The sequence below is a fragment of the Bos taurus genome, chromosome 12 (genome assembly GCF_002263795.3).
Source record: "Bos taurus isolate L1 Dominette 01449 registration number 42190680 breed Hereford chromosome 12, ARS-UCD2.0, whole genome shotgun sequence".
NCBI lineage: Eukaryota > Metazoa > Chordata > Mammalia > Artiodactyla > Bovidae > Bos > Bos taurus.
Window position 1 is genome coordinate 26,318,145 of NC_037339.1, and position 22,243 is coordinate 26,340,387.

General features: G+C 35.2%; 1 protein-coding gene across 5 annotated transcripts in view; it reads right to left on the reverse strand.

The window, feature by feature from the left end:
• NBEA (neurobeachin) overlaps nt 1-22,243 on the reverse strand; it is a 673,061-nt gene that overhangs the window by 549,050 nt on the left and 101,768 nt on the right. For all 5 annotated transcript variants that reach the window (XM_059892161.1, XM_059892163.1, XM_059892162.1 and 2 more), the window contains exons 5-8: nt 15,365-15,486; nt 13,404-13,530; nt 8,166-8,285; nt 6,046-6,192 (exon numbers count right to left, since the gene is read on the reverse strand). In XM_059892161.1, coding sequence (XP_059748144.1) covers nt 6,046-6,192; nt 8,166-8,285; nt 13,404-13,530; nt 15,365-15,486 — 516 coding nt within the window. The remainder of the gene's footprint in view (nt 1-6,045; nt 6,193-8,165; nt 8,286-13,403; nt 13,531-15,364; nt 15,487-22,243) is intronic.

Sequence of the window (22,243 nt, forward strand, 5' to 3'; positions counted from 1 at the left end):
AACTTGAAAAATGGTAACATATTTTGAATATGCATATATCTTCCAAAACTAACTGGCTAAAAAGGAAAATCATTTTAAATATTATAGTTTAAAAATAGTTTCTCTATTTTACATAGCAAATTTATATAACCATACTTCATAGGCACATTAAGTACTAATTACTCAGAGGTTTTTATTTCTATAAAAATTTAATTTACAAATGTATTGGACATAAATATATGTGTAAGACAGCAAAAGGAAGTAAGAATGAGATCAGAAAAAAAAAAAAAACTACCTATAAACAGATCCTCAAAAGGAAAAAGTGATGGAAATGGAGTAGAGAGATATTACAGTAGATTCCTGTGATTCCTTGTGGATTCTAAGGAATTACATAGCTGGCAACAGAAGAAGAAAAACTGATCTTTAGGACTGAGCAGGTATTTCTGCCACGGGCAAGGTCTGGTTAATGCATAATGCAGATGGACAATCATACTAAAAGGGAGAAAGGAGTTCAGAGAGCAGAGAAAAATCTTATGTTTAAATTTTTCTTGTCTTACCTTCGTACGTGAATTTTTAATTCATCATTTTGCATACTAGATTTCAAGGTTGCACCCATACAACTCTTTGGTTCTTGATCCCTCCATCTTTTCTACCTCTCTTCTAACGTTGCTATCAATCTATATCCAAGTTCATTCATATCTCTTTCATGTCCATGTTCATTTCTCTTTCTGGCAATAGGCAAAGACTGGATTTCTTTTTTACCTTAGATGTATTTTTCAGTTCCAAAATTTCCATTGATATTTGTATGTTGCAGTTGATAATTTCCACCTATTAATTCATTACAAGCACTTTTTTTTTTACCCTATTAGTTACAAAAAGTCCCCAAAAGTCCTCATGTGATAATTAAACAATTCTAGGTTATCCTGGAGTTGGGTATGTGCTAATTTTCTCTTCCCTTGAAAATAAGTCACACTTTCCTGACCTTTCATAGGATGAATAATTTGTGATGATATGCTGGACATTTTGGATATTATTCTGTGGAGACTATATTCTGAAATATCCTGATGCTTTTGTTTCAGGGGATCATTTCCTCTTTTAGATATGATTACAGACTGTCATTTTTTCTATGTGTGGCATCTCAGATGTCAGTTCATTTCTTGAACTGTTATTTACAATCTAGTATCCATTTATCATGATCATACATGGTTTCATGGGTCAGCCACACACTTCAACTGTTTTCTTTTAGTTGTTGTTAACACAGAATTCATACCCTTTTATGACTGCCTCTTTTCTAGGGGCCCATTACTCATCCTGTATTGCTGGTTACCCCAATGCTTGTTACCTTATATTTTCTGGCCAGGAAGATTGTCTATCAAGATAAAAAATGACGAACTTAGCCCATGCTGACTGCCTGGTTCCATGTTTTGACTCTCCTCTAAAACTTGCCTGCTTTATATTCAGTCTCCAAGGCTCTGATGTCTTCTGCATTACGTCCAGACTTTTTATATGGTTATCTGTGGGAACATCAGTTTCTTAGGAACTTTCTCTTCCATACAAGTACTGAAAAATCTCCAAAGTGACTTTTAATTCTGATGGTTGTCTTATACATTTTCCCCTATCACTTAGATCTTAATCTTAATATAAAACACTGTTAAAAATCATGATGCTACCATTTTCTTGAATGACAGAACACAAAACCAAATACTGAAATATACAGCAAATAAAGATTGTTTGTCACATGTTTATTTCACAATTAGGAAATCTCCAGTAATGATTATAAAATATCTAAACTTTGTAAACATCTGTTTTGCAAGTTTATGTCAAAATGCCATCTTATATTATAGATGACTCCATAACCTTGCAAACAATTCAATAACCACAATCAAATGGAGCTCCAAAATCAATCTAACTCAGAGTGAAAAGTGAAAGCTGCTTAGTCATGTCTGACTCTTAGAATTCTCCAGGCCAAAATACTGGAGTGGGTAGCCTTTCCCCTCTCTAGGGTATCTTCCCAACCCAGGGGTTGAACCCAGGTCTCCCAAATTGCAGGCACATTCTTTACCAGGGAAGCACAAGAATACTAGTCTGTAGCCTATCCCTTCTCCAGAGGATCTTCCCGACCCAAGAACTGAACTGGGATCTCCTGCACTGCAGACAGATTCTTTACCAGATGAGCTACAACTTTACTAAACTACAGAAAGTTACAGTGAGAAATTCTGTCTTCCATGAATTACTCACAAACAATGATTTATTTAATTAACCAGTGATATCCTACCTCATTTACTGTTTACCAAAGATAACCAGGTACAAAATATTCACTGACAAGTTACAGTGCTTAAAACCAGGCATTCCAGATAAAGAAAATTACCTAGCACTCTAATGATCTACAGATGAAAATCACTTGAGACAGGTTTCATGGTATAGATGATGGTGTGAAGACATTATTTGTGGAGAGAATTAACTTATTTATTTCAAAGCCCAGATGTTGACATGCTATCTACATTAAGCTCCAAATCACAGACAATACGGTCTGACTATTACAATGCTTTCCGTGGTGTCTCTTTTCTGCAGACATTTTGAGGCAAAAAAATACAAATATTGTTATTATATAACAACTAATGATATAAGCTTCATTTTTAATTTAAACCAAATGCCAACTAATTAATATACCCTACCAAAATCTGATTGATTATACTGTTTGCAGCCGAAGGTGGGGAAGCTCTATACAGTCAGCAAAAACAAGACTGGGAGCTGACTGTCAGCTCCCAGTCTTGTTTTTGCTGACTGTAGCTCAGATCATGAACTCCTTACTGCACACTGCAGACTTAAATTGAAGAAAGTAGAGAGAACCACTAGACCATACAAGTTATGACCTAAATCAAATCCCTTACAATTATACAGTGGAAGTGACAAAGAGATTCAAGGGATTTGATCTGATAGAGTGCCTGAAGATCTATGGACAGAGGTTCGTGCCATTGTACAGGAGGCAGTGATCAAAATCATCTGCAAGAAAAAGAAAGGAAAAATGGTTGTCTGAGGAGGCCTTACAAATAGCTGAGCAAAGAAGAGAACCAAAAGGCAAAGGAAAAAAGGAAAGTGAAATGGTGAAAAAGCTGGCTTAAAACTCAACATTCAGAAAATTAAGACCATGGCATCTGGTCCCATCACTCGATGGCAAACAGATGGGGAAACGATGGAAATGATGACTGGCTTTATATTCTTGGGCTCCAAAATCACAGCAGATGGTGACTGCAGCTATGAAATTAAAAGATGCTTGCTCCTTGCAAGAAAAGCTATGTCTAACCTAGACAGCATATTAAAAAGCAGAGACATTACTTTGCTGACCAGGATTGGTCTAGACAAAGCTATGGTTTTTCCAGTCGTCATGTATGGATGTGAGAATTGGACCACAAAGAAGGCTGAGCACCAAAGAATTGATGCTTTTGAACTGTGGTGCTGGAGAAGACTCTGGAGAGTCCCTTGGTCGGCCAGGAGACCTTTTCAGTCAATCCTAAAGGAAATCAGTCCTGAATATTCTGAAGCTGAAGATGAAACTCTAATACTCTGGCCACCTGATGTGAAGAACTGACTCCTTAGAAAAGACCCTGATGCTGGAAAAGACTAAAGGCAGGAGAAGAAGGGGATGACAGAGGATGAGATGGTTAGATGTCATTAATGACTCGATGGACATGAGTTTGAGCAAGCTCCAGGAGTTGGTGATGGACAGGGAAGCCTGGCATGCTGCAGTCCATGGGGTCACAAAGAGTCGGACACAACTGAGCGACTGAACTGACTGACTGACATACCTTAAAATTTCCACTGCAACGCACGACCCCTTCTCTCTCAGGAAGTGACTTTGCCTCCTACTCACCAAGGAAACTGAGACTATAATGTATGAGCCACCTCAGCTTTGCCCCCTGTCGTAACACAATCTCATCTTCATTTGCATCCTCTGTACCCTTCCTTAATTTTCTAAATTTCCAGAAATAAAGTTTCAATGTCAAAATTTTTGCAGGTGCCTGTCCTGATGATATTGTACTTTTTAAATTCACAAGTTGAGGAAGTACACACACCCATGAACTTAAGAGTCAACCTTCATTAACAATAAGGAAACCCACAGGCTAAGCCTAGAGACTGGGAACTTTCAAAACTTAAAATTTTTTTTAGGAAATGCCCAAAAGGCATTTTCTTTTTCTTTCTCTTTTTCTTAATGCATTACTTTAATTCTGGGAATTTTTTTGGGGGGGTGGGGGGTACATGCCACACAGCATGTGGGATCTTAATTCCCCGACCAGGGATTGAACCTGTGCCCCCTGCAAGTGGAAGCATAGGGTCTTAACCATTGGACCACCAGGGATATCCTGAGAAGCATTCTCTTTTAAAGGTTCTGACTCTGATGCAGATAATGACATATACTCTATTGTTACGTTAAGGTTCAAGGAATATATTCTTTATCACATGAGTACTTGCATATAGAACAAAATGACATAGAGTTACTACTTATTTTCACCGCTGGTATAAAATAATGTGATAAGAAAGAGCCACATGACAAACTGCTAAGTTTGTAAAGTAGTTCAGAACAATATTTGCTCCTTTCTGAAAGAGAGAGTTAATACCTGCTCATGTTTAATCTTTTCTTTTTTCCTTTGCTGCTAATAAGGTCCCATCAATTCTGAAGTTTCACTATAGCAACCACACTGGATTTATGGCTTTCATAGCTGTATTTTATTTTCTACTTTATTCATATTTCACTGGTTTGTCACCTGACTTAATATCATTCTGTTAATGCCTGAAGAAACCAACTTCAAATATTTATATGGAATAAGGAAAAGAAGTATGAAAGGAAGGCAAGTGGCATATTAACTCAAAAATTTGAATTATAGAAACATTTCCATGCAAATTCAACACATGGCATAACTAGGACTCAAACCCAGCAGAGTACTCATGAAAGAAAAAGTGGCTGTAACAAGCACAAATTCACTTCTGTGGATAGCAAAACAAATAAAATGGACAAAAGATGGCAGCAAGTACTGTCACTTTGACAGAGAAATGAGAGCACTATTGTCATTCAATATTATTATGGTTATTAAAATCACTGGGAGCAGAAACATCTTTTCATAAGGGTAAATTCAAACTGTCACTTACATGTCCAATATAGAACATAAAATTTTAAACAGAAATATTAATGCAAAAATGCGAAGGCAAAAGGAAAAATATTTTTAATGTTTAGTACTCCCTTTCCCATAGCACAATCTTCACACTGATTATTTAAACACCAAGTTTTAAAAAGGAAAAACAATTCTTCCATGAAAGATCATCAGAATTATAAACACTTTGAATTATACTGTAGTATTCTCTCTCAACTCCATACAGTTTGGGATATCACAATTCCAAAAGTGACTTACACAAAACTTATATATTTCCCCAGCCAGGTGTACTGCCCATTAAGAATGAATTCATATATGTGAAAGCAATATCTTGCTTAAATAAATCTTTGTTTTTAAAGTCAAAAAAACAAGAAAATATGGTAAATCACACTAAATAGTCTTGCAAAAGTACAATATGCACTACTCTGCCCACTTCCAAGCAACAGCAAAGAACAAACAAAAAAATAGACGCTAACACTGAGTAGTTTCAGCTACATGTAATTTTTTACATCATTTTCCTTCAAAATCATTAACTATTCTATTTGGGTTATCTCTAACATTTCATTTGTTCATAATATAATTCATATATTTTATAATTTGAGATTTCAAATATCATGTTAAGCAATATGGTTTTACAAAAGTTATTTAAGAATTATGTCAACAAAAGCTCTGGCTTCATCATTAGAAAACATTCTAAAGAATAAAAAAATGTTCAGGAAGGGAAGGGGAAAATAGTTAAAAAGAGAAAACAACACCTTTGAAACAAAATGAAACAAAATAATGACTCAGTTCCAAAATACCGAAATGACTTTTAAACCACATTTAAGAAAACCTATCATTATATACTATATTGTGTATGGTATTTCACCTTTCACACCTATAACTTTCCACAGAATTTATAATAAGATGATCTTCCTACCTTATATCCAGGTCCTAACTGATGAATTGCAAATATCTGTGCAGGGTTGAGGGCTTCACTGAACACATACACGGCACCAAGTTGACCACAGAATACCCTATTTGCATCAGCAGTTTCTGAAGATCCGAGAAAGCACTTGTCATAGCTCTATTTTTAAAAAGTCATAAAAAAAATCCAATGTTTTATTTTGCAATGACAAAATATTTAAGGATATCTGCCTTCATTGTAAGTAATACCATAAAGCATAATAATAGTAACAGAAAAAACCAACAATTAAGACTCTATGGATTATTTAAATAATAATAAAAAAAAAACTAAAGATTTTTTTGGGGAAAGTTAATCAGTCAAATGTTTCATATTTATTGGCAAGCAAACGATGACTATTCTATAATCACTTGACCAACTTTCCAAATTCTACAGTTAAAAGCAAAAGAGCTTAAAACTATTTATTTACAAAAGTATAACTTACTTTTTAAACTATAATGATTTGTAATTGTCCATAAATAGTTACCTGAATCAAAAGAATGACTCTCAAATTTAACCATAAACACACTGGACCAAAATTTTTAAATTCTACTTAATTTCTCCATTATGGATATATTTCTCTATTTCTCTACCCTAAGTTAAAGACACAAAGAAAAATCACTTCCTTCTCCTAGATGAATTGGTATAACTCAGAATCAAATAAACAATAATGATCAAAATCTGCTGACAAAAGCAGATGGTATTATCCAATGCTCTACATCTGGGGAGTTTAGCATCTAAAAAAACACATTTAACAAGATCCTTCCCACTTCTAATTCGTACATCTCACCTAACTCGGGGCCCAATTATTCCAGACCAGCGAAAGTAGTCACTATTCACTACCCATCCTCACAGGTTATTCTACGAGGAAGACATTATATATGTATGGCATCCCTTTGATGCCTCAATAATATAACTAAAAAATTGTGAAAGAGGTCCAATGGAGAAACTCCTCATAGAATACCTAATCGTTAATTAAAAGTACAGGAACTGAAGAACTGACTACATAATGTATGTGTGCATGTGTGTGTGTGTTATTCTCTAGGCCTCTCCATTTCTTGGAATATTATTGCAAATAATTAAAAAATCAGTCTTTGTTTCCTTTCTTTTTAAAAATATGACTATAGAGTCAATGGCAGTCAACAAAATCACCCTACAATAAAAAGACAGTCCCCTTTGGAAGGCAAATATGAAGCAGAATTTTACTGAATATTCTAATTTTGGAAAAAAACTATTCTCATAAATATGTATTGACTATGACCCAACTATAAGTTTCTAGGACAGAATAAGCAAACTATTCCTATAAAGGAATAGATAGTAAATATTTTCAAACTTTGCAATCTACAACTTGCTTTGGTCACAGATTCTTTTTTGATTTTTTTGTTTGAGCCTTTAAAGAAAAAAAAAAAAACTTTAAAGAAATAAAAAAACCAAGATGAACTTTTCACTTCTGCCCCAAAGCCTTTGCATTCACGTTTCCACTGAATGGGATATTTCTTGCAAATACCCACATGGCTTTCTCTAGTCTCATCACTAAGGCCATCTCTGGATGATCTGGCATCTCCCTTCCCTACACCTACACTTTCTATATTTGTTCCCACTTAACCTTTCTCCACAGTATTTACCACCATTTATCTAATAAACAATATTAACATACTATTCATATTGATTCTATTTAAGGTACTCCTTTCACATCAAAATAAAGTATAAGACACATCTTTTAATGCTTAAGATTCTGAAAAGAACAGAATATTGCATTTAAATTTTGACCTAAAACTTAATAATCTGCCCAACCGATTTTCTTTTTTTTTTATCACTGCTAAGTCGCTTCAGTCGTGTCCGACTCTGTGCAAGCCCATAAACGGCAGCCCACCAGGCTCCGCTGTCCTTGGAATTCTCCAGGCAAGAACACTGGAGTGGGTTGCCAGGTCTTTTAGCCATTTCATTATTAAAAATTAAGGCAAAATTCACTTAATAGAAAAAAACTTCAAAATAAAGCTAGTTTCTACCAAACAATTATATTATTCAATTCATGCTATAAGCAGTAATATATCAAAGACTCAAATACATTAAAATATAGATAAATAAAAACTTACATCATTTGTGTTAACATGCCAAGCCATATCACCATAGGATACCAGCTGTCCATTAACATAACACCGAATTTCACTGTTTCTCCAACGATTGTAAATGTGGACAATGCTGATCATGTACCACTTAAATGAAAAATAAGGAAATCAATATGTAATGTTTGGTTATTATTGATTAAAGGCAATCATAACATTTATCCCACACTACAAAAAATTACTTGAAGGAATATTAATGATAATCCACTATGAATACTTCAAATTCCCTCTCCCATTTCTCATTTTACAGATGAAAGAAATGATTTATAGAGAATAAATGTATGATGGAAATAGAGCAAGAACCTTTGGAGCCCTAGGCTGATATTCCTTTCACTATATCAAGATCCAAAAATTGGGGAAACACAATTATATTTGTTGTCATTCATTTAATAATATTTGCAGTGTGTCAGGCACAGTGACAGTTTTAGATCCTAGGTCAAGATTTATTTATTCAAGATTCCCTGGAATTTAGGGAGTAGTGGAAGGACCCATACATTAGACAAGTAAATGAATACAGAATTATAAAACCATGATGATGACTGTGGGTGGAAAAGGACATTGTAAACTGAGAAAGAATAATGTAGGATTCTACTTTGGATTGTATAGTCAGGCAAAATCTGTCAAAGGAACACCATTTTAATAGCTATAATAATATTGAGATAATTTCAATTTCACAATGTAGAATTATTAAATCTAGGAGTAATTATATTTTCTAACTAAACAGTGTATGACTATAAATTAAGAAACAAGAAATAAGTTTATACTGACCTCTAATTTTATAGTTACTAGTGTCAACAAAAAGCACTCTGACATGAGATGGTTTAAGTTCTCTAACAATTTGTGAATCTAAACCTTAGTCTAATTCAGATAAAAGCCTGCTTCAGATAATTGTGTATTACAGATAATATGTAAACATTATTTCTAAACAACAGAAAAATACAAATGATTTACAGATGTTTGAACAATTTTGCTTTCACCAGTAAGGAGGGATTTAGACTCATCCCCCGCCCCCACAACATAAAAATATAAAACACAAACTTTGTTCTTCAGATTACTTAAAAACACTATTCAATTATTTGACATAAAATTATTTATTACTTTGTATGATATTTATAAAGCCATAACAGTAATTCTCAACCACTAAAATATTATTTATTTCAAGGTACCTGAAATACTTTGAACAAAAATTAATTTTCCTCATTTTGATTTACAAAATAAAATAGTGCACTAAAAAACTCACAAAATAAAGTACCACAAAATGACATTCTTCCTTAGTTACAAAAAAATGTCAGGTCAACTGGAAAAGGTCAGTTTTCATTCCAATCACAAAGAAAGGCAATGCCAAACAATGTTCAAACTACCACACAATTGCACTCATCTCACAGGCTAGCAAAGTAATGCTCAAAATCCTCCAACCAGGCTTTAACAGTACGTGAAACGTGAACTTCCAGATGTTCAAGCTGGATTTAGAAAAGGCAGAGGAACCAGAGATCAAATTGCCAACATCCGTTGGCTCATCGAAAAAGCAAGAGAGTTCCAGAAAAACATCTATTTCTGCTTTATTAACTATGCCAAAGCCTTTGATTGTGTGGATCACCAAAAAATTGTGGATAATTCTTGGAGAGATGGGAATACCAGACCACCTGACTTGCCTCCTGAGAAATCTGTATGCAGGTGAAGAAGCAACATTAAGAACTGGGCATGGAACAACAGACTGGTTCCAAATCGGGAAAGGAGTACATCAAGACTGTATATCATCACCCTGCTTATTTAACTTGTATGCAAAGTACATCATGAGAAATGCTGGACTGGATGAAGCACAAGTTGGAATCAAGATTGCCAGGAGAAAAATCAATCACCTCAGATATGCAGATTATACCACCCTTATGGCAGAAAGAGAAGAACTAAAGAGCCTCTTGATGAAAGTGAAAGAAGAGAGTGAAAAAGTTAGCTTAAAACTCAACATTCAGAAAACTAAGATCATGGCATCTGGTCCCATCACTTCATGGCAAATAGATGGGGAAACAATGGAAACAGTGACTTTATTTTTGGGGGCTCCAAAATTACTGCAGATGGTGACTGCAGCCATGAAATTAAGATACTTGCTCCTTGGAAGAAAAGTTATGTTCAAACTAGACAGCATATTAAAAAGCAGACATTACTTTGCCAACAAATGTCTATCTAGTCAAAGCTATTGTTTTTCCAGTAGTTATGTATGGATTGAGAATTGGACTATAGAGAAAGCTGAGCACTCAAGAATTGATGCTTTTGAATTGTGGTGTTGGAGAAGACTCTTGAGAGTCACTTGGACAGCAAGGAGACTCCAACCAGTCCATCGTAAAGGAAATCAGTCCTGAATATTCATTGGAAGGACTGATGGATGAAGCTCAGGCTCTAATACACTGGCCACCTGATGCGAAGAACTGACTCACTGGAAAAGACCCTAATGCTGGGAAAGATTGAAGGCAGGAGGAGAAGGGGACGACAGAGGATGAGATGGTTGGTTGGCATCACTAACTCAATGGACATGAGTTTGAGCAGGCTCTGGGAGTTGGTGATGGACAGGGAAGCCTGGCGTGCTGCAGTCCATGGGATTGCAGACTCGGACACAACTGAGCGACTGAACTGAACTGAAGTGCAGTATCACTAAAGAATTTTAGGCAGGAAAGTGAAATGATCATCTCCATAGCTTAGGAACATAACTGACAGCAGTGAGGAAGTGAGACTGTTGGGACTAAGAGCTGTTGTTGTTCAGACGCTCAGTTGTGTCCAGCTCTTTGCTACCCCACAGACTGGAGCGTGCCAGGCTTCCCTGTCTATTATCTCCTTGAGCATGCTCAAACTCATGTCCATCGAGTGAGTGATGCCATTAAGATAAAGGCATCGGTAATTCTAAAAGGGGGGGACAGGAAGTAGCTAACAAAACTGACTGGAGGTGCTAATTTTAAAAAGGGAATCTAAAAAGGTTTCCAATTTTTCACTTAAATGGATAGTGGTAACCAACTTAATTAATTAATAAAGTTAGCCAATTATTAGCCAGATAATTAAGTTTGGAATTTGCTTTTGGTCATAACATCAACATGTATGATTAAATGGGTGAATAAATAAATAAATACACAATTTAATGAATGATCTCAAAATGAATAATACTTATTTATAAGAAAATAAACTTTTCTATCTTCTTTCCTTAGGAAAATCAAGATGTACTCTACAGATGACAGACAAGTGACTTTTTGAACCAAAAAAAGCCCAAGTTTTGACTTGATAGTTTTTGACTAAAGGAAACAGGAATAAACTTGGAGAGTGTATATGTATACTGATACTATAAATGTACACTGAGGTCTGCCTTTAGTTTGAGACTCAAAAATAGCACTATAAAAGAAAGATACTAACAGGAACAATAAAAAAGGCCTATATTAAGAATTCAGTAGAAAAATATAACATGATATTTACACAAATATCAATAGTAGTTAATATGCATTGAGCACTTACTACATATGAGGTAATATACTAATCATTTACATTCATTTCCACAAGTTCAAACATCTGGTTAAGTGATAGCACTAGGAAAACACTTCTTGATAGTCTAATTAAACTTCTTAGGAGGAAGGATAACAACTTAGCTAGGGTATCACCTGAAAAAACTAAACAAAGGGAAAAAATAAGAGAGTGGAGTTATCTTGACTGATGTAACAGTAAGAACCAGCCTGCCAAAGTTGGAAATGTAAGAGCCACAGGTTTGATACCTAAGTCAGGAAGATCCCCTGGAGAAGGTCATGGCAACCCACTCCAGTATTCTTGCCTGGAGAATCAATCCCATGGACGGAGGAGCCTGGCAGGCTACACTTCATAGGGTTGCAAACAGTTGTACACCACTGAAGCGACTTAGCACAAAATCAAATACTTATGATTTTCAAGATTTTATAAAAATCTTTACAGAAAGCCTTTCAAGACCCACTTCACTCCCTGATCCTACAAGATATATGTACATACACACACACACACACATATATACATATACATATACATATATATATATATATATATATATATATGGAGAGAGAGAGAGAGAGAGAGAGAGGGAGACTTGTTACAAATAGGAATGTATTTTTCAAAAGGCAACAATGTAAAAACAAAGAAAGAGAGAGAAAAGAGAGAGAGAGAACAATCAGGTTAAACTGCTTTTTATTAATTAATGGTAATTTTATTTGATTCTTAAGTTTTCTTATTTCTACTATTTGAAGCACTGCTTCTCAAACCTGTCTGATGAGAAAAATCATATAGAGCATTTGTTAAAAACTCATATTCCTGCCATGAAAATAAGTCCAAGATCAGTATTTCTAACAAATTCCCACTAAAATTCAAAATAATTTGGCACATTTGACAGATACTGCCTAAGTCTCATCCCAAATCTAATAAATTAGAATTTCTAGAGGACAGTCAATGAGACTTATATGAAAATTAGTGGGATCTGTATCCAGAAAAAAAGAAATCCCCTTCTAATGTATAAATTTATTTAAAATCATTGCTTTCAAGCTATTTTCTAATATATTAATAAATTATTGCTAAATTGTCATTCTTTAATAGAAATAACAATTAAATTATCCCTTACATAAGGGAAAACTTTTTATTAGACTTCTGTAAAAAATAAAGGTATATATTTGAAAACCCCATTCAAAATAGTATTTTCTTCAGTATGTGGCACAACACACATGGGATAACAAAAGACAAAGAAAAAGAAATGAAGTAGTCCCTCCACCTTACATGAGTTCCAAATCTGTTAGGTTGGGTTCCTGAGGATATGGGGTAGAATATGCCCTGAAACTGAATAAAACTCCCTGAAAAAAAAAAAAAAAGAAGATCCACAAAAGCAAGGGTGTTGTTTGTTTTGTTCACTGTCATCTCTCCTGTGCCTACAACAGTGTCTGACAGTCAGTAAATATGCACTGAGTGTTCACTGAAAGAATGTCACAGCAAGAGAGAGAATGAGAGAGTGAATGAGAGAATCAGACACGGCAAGAGGTCAAGAAACTGTTTTATGTCAAAAGTTAGACATAAAAGTAGAAAGAAAATGCAGACAGAGATAAGAGATAGGAGTCATGAAAAAACCAATAAAAGAGAATATTATGGAAGTCAAAATAGGTAAGTTTTAAGATAGTGGGAATGGTGAACTGCATTACTCTCAATAGATGATTTACTTATACATACCTTGCGTGGCTGAAAATCATATTTCACACAGTGCTGAAAACCTTTTCCTTTGGACTTCAGTGATGTAACGATCAAACAATTGCCAACAAAATGAGCAGAGTAACCAACTCCTTTACTAGTACGAAAACTGCAAAGAAAACTGAAAGTAGTATACTATCTTCTGCTACAAAGGACAATATACCTGAAGATTACTATTATATAAATAATAAAAAACACAATTATAAAAATAAAACTTGTATACCTATAGAGTAGAAAGGGTATTACAGGTACCAATAAAGACTAAAACAGGAAAACTTTAGAACTAAAAGAAGAAATTTAAGTTGGGAAAATAGAAGACTATAGAATATTTTAACATTTCAATTTCACAAATACATAAAAACAAATTAATGGTCAATAAAAGGCTACCAAGTAGATTTCGTAAACTTTCAATGACCACCTGGATTAGCATATATAGAAATCATATACACAGTTAATGTTTCAAAAACAACTTCCTCTTTAATTTTACTTTATCTCTGAAAACAGCTTACAAATTTACAGAAAAAGTGAGAGCCAAGTTTGGAAAAAAAGGTAGGTAATCAAGCAAAATCAACCAAAAGAGTACATGTACTGTCTAAAACAGAAAAATAGAAAAAAAGATGTGACTAAGATAGAGTTATTTTCTTCCAGAGAAATACTCGTCCAGCTGTGAATTCAATCACACATAAAAACCTGTAAATGTTCTGACAAATGACAGTATTACTGCAATAAAAGTATGATCTCCCAAAATGATCTTTTGGAAGTTTAACCCCATTTATGTTTGGAACTTCAGATGTCCGTTAAAACTCTCTCTCATACTATCCATACATACTATCTACATGTAATCTTTCTGTAGTAGAGTCTACAACCTATCAATAGCTCACATTTTTCAAAACTCCCATTTCTGAACTAGTCATATATAAAAAGCACATAAAATATTATGCTACCATTAAATCCTACATGATAGGTACTATTATTATCCTCATTTTATAGCTGAAGACACCAAAGTACAGGATAAACAGTGAGTGGTAAAGGCAGGACTTAAACTCAGGCAATCTTATTTCAGAGCACTGCATTAAATGATGTAATACAAGTAAGCACTTATAATGCCTAGTACATAGTAAGGTAATAAATGAAAGTTTGATATTCTTGTGACTTGACATTATTGGTAATCTAAAATGACCAAGTTCTGAGTCTTACAGGTGAACTGTTGGGATGATCCACCCATTCTGTTAGTTATCTACTAAATAATCAATCTTATCTAATTATAACATCACATGGTTATCCGGAGAGGGAAATGGCAACCCACTCCAGTATTCTTGCCTAGAGAATCCTGTGGACAGCGGAGCCTGGTGGGCTGCTGTCTATAGGGTCACTAAGAGTTGGACACAACTGAGCAGCTTCACTTCCACGCACTGGAGAAGGACATGGCAACCCACTCCAATATTCTTGCGTGGAGAATCCCAGAGACGGGGGAGCCTGGTGGGATCCTGTCTATGGGGTCGCACATAGTCGGACACGACTGAAGCAACTTAGCAACAGCACATGGTTATCAAAATCAGTATTTCAAAGCATATCTTAATTATGCTCACAGAACCATGTAAGTGAAAAGGCAAAGTTAAAGATATCTGAGAGTAGTTTGTTTTTCATTTTCTCTTCTCGATCAGCATCTTCACTCAGAACATTCAATTGATATGTGCAGACTCGAGACAGAAGGTCTGTAACACTTGATTCTTAAAATGGAATTAAGGGGGAAAAAAAATAGGGCAGATAGCCTAGAATCAACGGCAAAAAATGAATAAAATAAACTGACATAACTGTATCTTCATAGGTTTAACATATTTATTTACTTATTCTACATACTATGTTGCCTTGACACTCTGTTACATATTTTTAAAAATTGAAATGCTTAAGACAAAAGTACTAAAATTAAATATATCACTTACCAATAAAGATAAGGTTTATCCTTATCAACATTAATGTTATTTAATGGATCCATACGAAACCAAGTATTTAGGGTGAAGCCATTCTGATAAGGCCACTTTGCAATAGGAGGCAATGCAATTGCCTACAAGATAATGATAAAAAATAGGAAAGTATCAGTTAAAGAAAATGTGACAGTAACTAAGGTCAAGTATGGCTTTCACAGATTAAAACACAATGAAGGTATGATTATCAAAGAATCATGGACAAATATAAAAATAGAAATTATTATCTTATTAAACTAATCTATTAATATTCCTTGTTCATTATAGAAGCATTACACTTTCAAATAGTCAACAGATAAAGTTTCATCTCTAAGTTATATAGTATGGTTCAATTTCACCAATATACAGTCCCTTACACATATGCTGTAAAATTTTCAGTTTTCAGCTTACATTAGGTTTTCAGTAATATTTTACTTGATAAAAGCTGAATTTTCAATCAAAAAACAATTGTGTTAGAAATTTTAATGGAATCAATATTGAAGAAACAGAAGTATTAAGAAATAACACTAATACTGAAATGAAACAAAGAAGGGGAACACGAGGTTTATCATTCAGAAACTGAACCATTGAAATTTATGATCAAAAAGGACTCAGATCCACTTACAAGTAGGAAAGGAAATAATACAGTATTCAGTTGATAATAGTAACTAAAAAAAAAAAAAAAACAACTAGCCACTCTCGGGAAAAGAAATGAGAAAGCAATATATTACTTGACCTGAAGTCAAGAAATATCTAAGTGGATTCACTTATCTTCCTATGAGATATCCAAATTCCTTCACATAAAAGATAAGTATCCTTAATTATTTTATTACTGATATGTTCCTCCAAGCAGATCCTTCATATCGCTGCTAATGAACTCAATCAAATATAACACATAGCTTCCATATTAAATATCCTCTGCATATAAAATAAATTCTAAGTTTCTTAAGGTTACACAAGGCTCTTTACACACTGGCTCCAACAAATCCTTTCAATCTTATTCTCTTCTAGTGCCTTACCTTACATCCCAAAATATATCTGAACATACCAGCTGTTCCAACAGTTACATGTTCTGATCTGTTACCTGTTCCCAAGTTTGTACATGATGCTACTTCTGCCCGAAACACAGCCTCCAATAAGATCCCAGTCAGTCAGTTTAGTCAGTTCAGTCGCTCAGTCGTGTCCGACTCTTTGCAACCCCATGAATCACAGCACGCCAGGCCTCCCTATCCATCACCAGCTCCCGGAGTTCACCCAGACTCACGTCCATCGAGTCAGTGATGCCATCCAGCCATCTCATCCTCTGTTGTCCCCTCCTCCTCCTGCCCCCAATCTCTCCCAGCATCAGAGCCTTTTCCAACAAGTCAACTCTTTGCATGAGGTGGCCAAAGTACTGGAGTTTCAGCTTTAGCATCATTCCTTCCAAAGAAATCCCAGGGCTGATCTCCTTCAGAATGGACTGGTTGGATCTCCTTGCAGTCCAAGGGACTCTCAAGAGTCTTCTCCAACACCACAGTTCAAAAGCATCAATTCTTTGGCGCTCAGCCTTCTTCACAGTCCAACTCTCACATTCATACATGACCATAAAGAACCATAGCCTTGACTAGACGGACCTTTGTTTGCAAAGTAATGTGTCTGCTTTTGAATATGCTATCTAGGTTGGTCATAACTTTCCTTCCAAGGAGTAAGTGTCTTTTAATTTCATGGCTGCAGTCACCATCTGCACTGATTTTGGAGCCCAGAAAAATAAAGTCTGACACTGTTTCCACTGTTTCCCCATCTACTTCCCATGAAGTGATGGGACCGGATGCCATGATCTTTGTTTTCTGAATGCTGAGCTTTAAGCCAACTTTTTCACTCTCCACTTTCACTTTCATCAAGAGGCTTTTTAGTTCCTCTTCACTTTCTGTCATAAGGGTGGTGTCATCTGCATATCTGAGGTTATTGATATTTCTCCCTGCAATCTTGATTCCAGCTTGTGTTTCTTCCAGTCCAGCGTTTCTCATGATGTACTCTGCATATAAGTTAAATAAGCAGGGTGACAATATACAGCCTTGACGTACTCCTTTTCCTATTTGGAACCAGTCTGTTGTTCCATGTCCAGTTCTAACTGTTGCTTCCTGACTTCCATACAAATTTCTCAAGAGGCAGATCAGGTGGTCTGGTATTCCCATCTCTTTTAGAATTTTCCACAGTTTACTGTGATCCACACAGTCAAAGGCTTTGGCATAGTAATAAAGCAGAAATAGATGTTTTTCTGAAACTCTCTTGCTTTTTCGATGATCCAGTGGATGTTGGCAATTTGATCTCTGGTTCTTCTGCCTTTTCTAAAACCAGCTTGAACATCAGGAAGTTCACAGTTCACATATTGCTGAAGCCTGGCTTGGAGAATTTTGAGCATTACTTTACTAGAGTGTGAGATGAGTGCAATTGTGCGGTAGTTTGAGCATTCTTTGGCGTTGCCTTTCTTTGGGATTGGAATGAAAACTGACCTTTTCCAGTCCTGTGGCCACTGCTGAGTTTTCCACACTTGCTGGCATGTTGAGTGCAGCACTTTCACAGCATCATCTTTCAGGATTTGAAATAGCTCAACTGGAATTCCATCACCTCCACTAGCTTTGTTCGTAGTGATGCTTTCTAAGGCCCACTTGACTTCACATTCCAGGATGTCTGGCTCTAGGTCAGTGATCACACCATTGTAATTATCTGGGTCATGAAGATCTTTTTTGTACAGTTCTTCTGTGTATTCTTGCCATCTCTTCTTAATATCTTCTGCTTCTATTAGGTCCATACCATTACCCCTCAATTCCAGGCTAATACAATTCTCTCTTGGGAAGCTCTCCTGAACTTCACCATAGCCTAGTTTCTTGTTTCATTGTTTTCCCATAGGAGTTAGTGCCTAGCACATGGCACTTAGTAGCTTGTTGTAACAAGGTGCTTTTATGTATACCAAAGAGTTCCTAAAGAGTCAGATATACAGTTTATACTCCCAGCATTGTGACTTAAGACATAGAAAACATTCAATATGTGATCACTGAAAAATCTCAAAGTAGCAAAATGCCTACTGCATTTAAAAAAAAAAAAGGAAAACACACATACAAACACATAAATGGAAACATACTATTTGAAATGAAGACTGAAACCTTAAAAATGAAATGCAAGTTTTCCAAATATGTCATGTCCTTTCAGATTTTAATACTAAGCAATTAGTCCACTTTGTCAATATAGCTTTTTTAACTTTTTAAAAAAGGAAAATGTTTTACTGAATTTTTTTGTTTGCTTGTTAGTAAAATGTAATTCTTGCCAAGTGGATGAGATGGCTGGATGGCATCGCCGACTCCACGGACGTGAGTTTGAGTGAACTCCGGGAGTTGGTGATGGACAGGGAGGCATGGCGTGCTGCAGTTCATGGGGTTGCAAGAAGTTGGACACGACTGAGCGACTAAACTGAACTGATACATCCATAAGTTTCACTAAACCAGACATCACCTACTATAGCTGCTTCAGAGTACCAAGGTAAACAGGAGAAATATTTATTGAGGACATTGAATGGTGATTCTACAGAATTATAAAAATAACTTACATGTACTCATTTGTTCATAATGCCTGTGGAACATAACAGGCACAGGGTTAGATTCATGGTTTCCAAACTCTTGCCATGATCAGCTTACCAAGTGCACTTCCGTATCAGCAACAGCAAGTCATGACAACACTGCCACTGCAGTATTAATAAGCATTCAGGAGGGCAGCTCACTCTTTCTCTTTTCCCCCATTACTCCACATATCCAAGCAATCTCTTATTTCCAGCCAATGGCCCCAGCAGTTTCTATTAATACATCATCAGTCTCATCATATGGTCTACTGAGCTCTACATCAGAACTTAGACAATGCATTGAACTAAGAGATGCAAGAAAGAAATTGAATTGAACTGCTCTTCAAGTTTTCCAGAACTATTCTTCCACCATGGAAAAGACATGTGGTACTCATTTGTTACTATCCAAATGGTAGGACAGAAAGAGTCCTAAATCACATTCAGTTGCAAACATCAGTGAACTAAATACAACACAAAAAAGAAAAATCTCACTAAAGAAAAATATAATAAGTTTCAGTGATAATGATATGACAATAGTCTTTGGTCTTGCTTCCCATATTATATGATATAATAACATTCTTTGGGGCTTCCCAGGTAGCACTAGTGTAAAGAATCCACCTGCCAATTCAGGAGATGCAAAGGACACGGGTTTAGTCCCTGGGTCAGAAAGATCCCCTGGAGTAGGAAATGGCAACCCACTCCAGTATTCTTGCCTGTAAAATCCCATTGACAGAGGAGCCTGGCAGGCTACAGTCCCCGGGGTCACAAAGAGCCAGACACAACTTAGCGACTGAACAGCAACAATAATTCCATAGATAAATACGGATCTTTATTTATGGCCAATCTCTTCAACAAGATGGTTAACTCTACTCAAGGACATTCTCTTAAATTTATTTTTTATTACATGTATATTCTAAAATTATCTTTTATTGAAGTATAGTCTTAAATTTAATAAGTAACAGCTAGAAAAAATGTTTTGGGGACCCAAAATGTCCCATTTCTACAGGGTATGACTCAACTTCCTGTTCTTACTTATGTACCAACCAAAGTCTTTCATAAAGTACACTTTGTATCCCTAGTTTTTTTCAACTCTCTAATGCATACATGCTCCTTTAATCAGTGCACAAAAGCTAACTTTGTGAGACGACCGCCTAATATGGAACTCAGGTTCATTCACTCCCAAATCATTCAGGCCTAAATACCCATTATCCCATGGTGATAATGGCATCTCCTTTGGACTATGTCTGTGATTATGGACTTAAGCTGCTTTCACATTTGTTCCATACTTCCTTCTACAATATTTTGGTATCCATAAATAGGGTCTCTCATTGTGTCCAGTGAGTCCACAGAACTCTGAAATCTGTATCCCTCACTGCCTCCTAGACTGGTTGACTCCAAAATTTACATTTCTGTCTCATTTCGCAAAAATACAAATGGAGAAGATTCTGATGTTCAGATAGGATGTGTTCAGTTAACTATTTCAATGAATATAGAAATGTACTATTTCTTAAATTAAGCAAATTCATGAAATAGATAATAATCATGAAAAACAAATCTAAACAATATATTCATAAAGGTGACAGGGCATATAAAATGTAATCTTACATTTATCATTCACCTTCACACAAAGCACTGAAAAACTCATTTAACTCTCTGTAAATATTACCAAATTGCTCATATGGAGGCAACAAAACTCATAGAAAGTATCTCCACAATGTGAAATACAATTCAGAAGGCCTAATATGTTATTTTGGTCATTTTGGAGGGAAAGTAAATGGTATCATGATTTTAATCATCTAAAGGCACCAATGTGAGCAGTGGTCCAAACACTATGTACTTTTTTATTACTAAAATGCCACTGGTTCATGCTCATTCAGAAACAGATCATCAAAACACTGTGATAGGAAGGGTTTAAAATCAGCTCCTATCTAAATTTTTCAGCAGTTCAACAGCAGAAGTAACATATTTGATAATTAGCCAATTTGTTGTTAAATGAAATACTGGATTTAAGATCAGGCAAATTCTTAAGGTTGTGACTCTACTTTAAGGCTATGAACAATGTTTACACTGAGAAGGCTTATTACTTAGTTTCCTTAACTGACAACAGCAGTAATGTCACTTATCTTGTACAGACTGTATGACTCAAATGAAATAATAGTTATAAAAGTTCCAGTTCCTTCCCTACTTCCTCCTTTACACAGAATATACCCTTGATCCAAACTACTCTTTATGAAAATGAGTGATGCAGGGAAAACCAGGAAAATGGGAATAGATAGTATAAATCAACCAATATCCCATGAGCAAAAACAATTCAAACATATACTACGAATGACATTAAAATTATCTCTGTGCGTGTTCTGTGTATGAAAAATGTATTGCATATTGATAGGTAATTGATGGCCAAATGGCTAAAAACATGATGAACTGCAACCATACTAAGGCAATTCAGGCAATTTATTAAACCAGAGTCATTCATTAGCTTTAGCTAAACTTTGTCAATTCTATATATAAAATAGGAACTTGCTTATATTTCATTCAAAACACTTTGCTCTTCTTTCCCATACCTTAGACTGAAACCTATCAGACATCAGATCAACAACAGTTCTGTAAAGTGTGTTAGAAGTATGTATGTGTGTGAACAGAACTATTATATCTAAGAGAACCCTCACCCACTTAGGGACAGTGACAGTATTTTCTCTGCAGATTATATATGTTCCACTCTAACAAATAGATACGTAAAATGATTGACTTCCATCATGTAATTTTTTTTAAATGTTCCGATGTTTTGTTCATAGTTGGTGAAACTGTAACTTAAAAAAAAAGATTAGTAACAAAATATTCAGGAAAAAATATAAAATTAGGAGAATGGCTAAAAAAATGGGAGATTACAAGAACACTGAAGTACTTAAAATAACCAAAGAGCAATAAATATTTACATGATGTTTTACAACGTTATAGTGCTTAAACAGTACATTATTTCATTACAGGCTCACAACCCCTATTCCATTATAAAAGTACTAATCTTTTACATGAAAGTAAGCCAAGAAACATTAAAGACTAGTCCTCTACAATAATGAACTAGAGGATTCAGAAATCAAAATTTGTTCTTCTAGCCAAAAATTCCACATATGCTCTACAATATTACCATATAGATTGAGATGATTAAACCAAGAACATTGAAAGAGCTATTTCATTGAAAAGAGGAACAAAATGGTAACACCTCCAGCTAGACTTGGGTTCTATCCCTGGGTCAGGAAGATCCAAGG